Genomic DNA, 3,129 nt, shown 5'->3' with positions numbered 1-3,129 from the left:
TCAGGCACAGTTATGAGCGTGACATGAGTCAGCCCATTTAGAATTCTACTATGCTTGAACGAGATATGTTCCCCCCCCCCTTTGGGGATGGCCTAAAGACACTTCAGTCAGTGGCACTGCCCCAGGGGGTTGTCAAAGGGTTTGTTTGGCTGTGCGTCTGCTCAGTTGCTGTGTATCAAAAGCTATCGGAACACTGTGTAAACTAGAAATTAATCCTTTGTCTGACAGGGCTACATCTGATTTTTGTGATCATGTCTCTGAAAAAGTTTTCAATGTTTTCAATTGGTCATTTATGTCAACCTCTGGCGAATATTGTAACCCCATCACAACTGCACCACAGCACCATGAATTAAATTTCTGCAGAAGACATGCACTTCTGTGGTTGAAAGATCTGAAGTTTGGACCAGAGGACAAAAAGAAAGATTTAAAAGCATTACCATGAGTCAGTGTGAGGATCGGCAACATCACTGCTTTTCAAGGTCTAGTGGCAGACATTGTTAACATGGAACAAGGGTTTGATTACGTTATCATAAATCGTGCAATCAAGATACACTGTACTTGAAAATCTGTTATCAGTCATCAGACACTTGAAAATCTGTTATCAGTCATCAGAGGAAAAGGTGGACATCATGACAATCCAGACCCACAGCAATTCCGTTTTCGTTCGAAACAGATAATGGTTGACAAATAATTTATGATTGCATCGCCTTTAAGAAGTTGCTGGGATGATGTGGATAACTTTTTGATAAATCTGAGTAGTAAGAACAGTCAAAACAATTTTAATTTCAGCAGACCTTGATAATGAACATAGGTATTGTTAAGTTACTTAAATCTAGCAATATTAAAGATGCAATGCACTTAGACCATGCAGTTTCCTATGTGAGTGGATACATCAATTTTTGAAAAAACTTTATGATTTTATATGAAAGGATTGCATAGGGAAATTAGAAGATTCCTGGTCTTCCCGTTCAAAGCACCAGACACTCATCAGCCAGAAACAGTTTGACATTGTTGTCACAGTGGCTTGAAAAAGCCCAGTTTTAAACGTGTGGAAGCTTGGTTTGTTTGAGGCTGGGTTTTTTTTTCTAACATGTTTAAAGCCTTTGATGAACAGAGCACACATTAGACAGAATCTGAAATTGAAAATACACCAGGAGCCAAATGTAATTGAAATAAAAGGTGATTCCTGCAAATGCCAAACAATGGACTATAGCAGTCAATGTACAATGTATTTATTAGCATCAGACTACACAGTTATCATTTTTTTAAAAGAAAGAAATAAAGCCATTCAGCAGGACGTACAGGTCTAAAAAGAACAGACAGTTTATTTAAGTTTCTCACCAAAAACTTTTCATGATTTTGAGATATATATATATAGAGGTATGTTGTGAACATTATATTCTTTGCCTGTTTTGAAAGATGTTGTGATATTATTTGTTTGCTTGTTTATTTGTTTGTTTGTTGTTGTTTTTTTTGCTTGTTTTTTCTTTTAACACTTCTATTATTATGATACCAATAGCATTCTATGCACACTGTAAAAGTAAGTTATGACCAATGTTGCGTGGGCTTTTAAGTTTTATGTTAATTTAGTAATGATCTTTGCTTTCAGTCTTGATAATAATTCTTTTCAATCCAGTTCTTACAACAGATGATGGCATATATGCCTGACTAGTCTAATACATAAATTAAATGTATGAGTTGATCAGCTACAACTTGTTACTAATTAGTAACACGGCTAACTATAATAATTGCCGTACAGCTAGTGTTATAGTGATACTGCGTGTGTTGTGTGGGCTCATTACGCACCCGTCACTGACCTCGATTTTCCCAGGGCGGTGCCACTGACTGAAGTGTCTTTAGGCCATTCCCAAAGGGGAGACATTTCTCGTTCTAGTGCTCAGTAGAATTGTAAATGGGCTGATCTAACAATGTCATGCTCATAACTGTGCCTGATCTACAACAGGGAACTGCTGCTTTTTCTTTCCTAATCCTTACTATCGTCATTTTCCTCTACTTCTTTAGTATGTTTGTCACACTCTTGTGACCCGCTATTTCCGGGGTGCCTTGATAGTCGAAGCAGACTTTGTGCTGTTGAAGCTGGAGAGGTGAGCAGAGTAAGTCTGATTCCCTGTAAGGACTTCTCTGTTGACATCCACCCCTTAGTGCTCATATGACCTTATGCAGTTGCGAGCGCCGTAAAACCTTACTAAAACTAAAAACTGACTCGATTTTCCAACAGCACACTTTATGCCGAAGAAGGATTGCGCCATCTCAGTATTTACGGTCTCTTTTTTTTTTCTTGCCTCGCTGCACGGTCAGTGAATTGGCTGCTAGGGGTACACTTTCAACACGGAGCACAGTACCCACACAATGGCTACTTAATCATCTCTTTCTCACACACGTTTCTGCAAGCTCGGATGATTTTTAGGGGCTTACCAATTGTCTTTTGATTTGCGCTGATTATTGATTAAGAAATGCAATTATTGTAAGGCTTTTGCCAATACTTTTTTTTTTAAATTGGGATATTTAAAGTCGATTGGAGAAACTCAGAGGTGCTGCGCCAACTTGACATGAGAGCAGAATATCTGGCATGGCCAGGTATCAGCCCAATGACCAAAAGGCTGGCGGGTGCCTGTGAGGCTTTTATATTGTGACAATGCACCCTCAAATCTACATTGACAGGTCTCTTATTTTTAAAACACTCTGTGTAAGTCAATTATACCTTTTTTTCTATGGTGCTATTGCAGGCTGATGTCTGTGTCAGCACTGTTTTTGGGACAAAGAACATGACGAGAGGACCTCTGTCTGCCCACATTCTGAAGTCCTGTGGTCAACACATTCAAGATGCTCTTTGGAAGGTTGGTTGTAGCCCTGAGTGGAAGGGGGACTTAGATAACGGGCAGGCCCACCCTACAAGAGATGCTGCTCCACTTATGATTAGGTGCCTCTTGTTCATCACACCCTCAGTGAAAATATCAGTGAGATGGGGTGGGGGTTGCCACTGTTAATTACAATCTTTGTGTATTTGAGGTAGTGGGTGCCACTGTTAATTACAATCTTTGTGTATTGGGGGTAGTGGGTGCCTCTGTTAATTACAATCTTTGTGTATTGGAGGTAGTGGGTGCCTCT

General features: G+C 39.6%; 1 protein-coding gene across 2 annotated transcripts in view; it reads left to right on the top strand.

The window, feature by feature from the left end:
- The window catches only part of LOC101863771 (O-acetyl-ADP-ribose deacetylase), a gene marked incomplete in the record, with an annotated part of 18,023 nt that overhangs the window by 2,593 nt on the left and 12,301 nt on the right, over window positions 1-3,129 (top strand). For both annotated transcript variants that reach the window (XM_005107111.3, XM_005107110.3), the window contains 1 exon segment: window positions 2,748-2,858. In XM_005107111.3, coding sequence (XP_005107168.2) covers window positions 2,787-2,858 — 72 coding nt within the window.

Source organism: Aplysia californica, unplaced genomic scaffold (genome assembly GCF_000002075.1).
Source record: "Aplysia californica isolate F4 #8 unplaced genomic scaffold, AplCal3.0 scaffold00577, whole genome shotgun sequence".
NCBI classification, from domain to species: domain Eukaryota; kingdom Metazoa; phylum Mollusca; class Gastropoda; order Aplysiida; family Aplysiidae; genus Aplysia; species Aplysia californica.
Note: the sequence above shows the minus strand (reverse complement) of the source record. Positions and strands in the feature narration are given on the sequence as shown.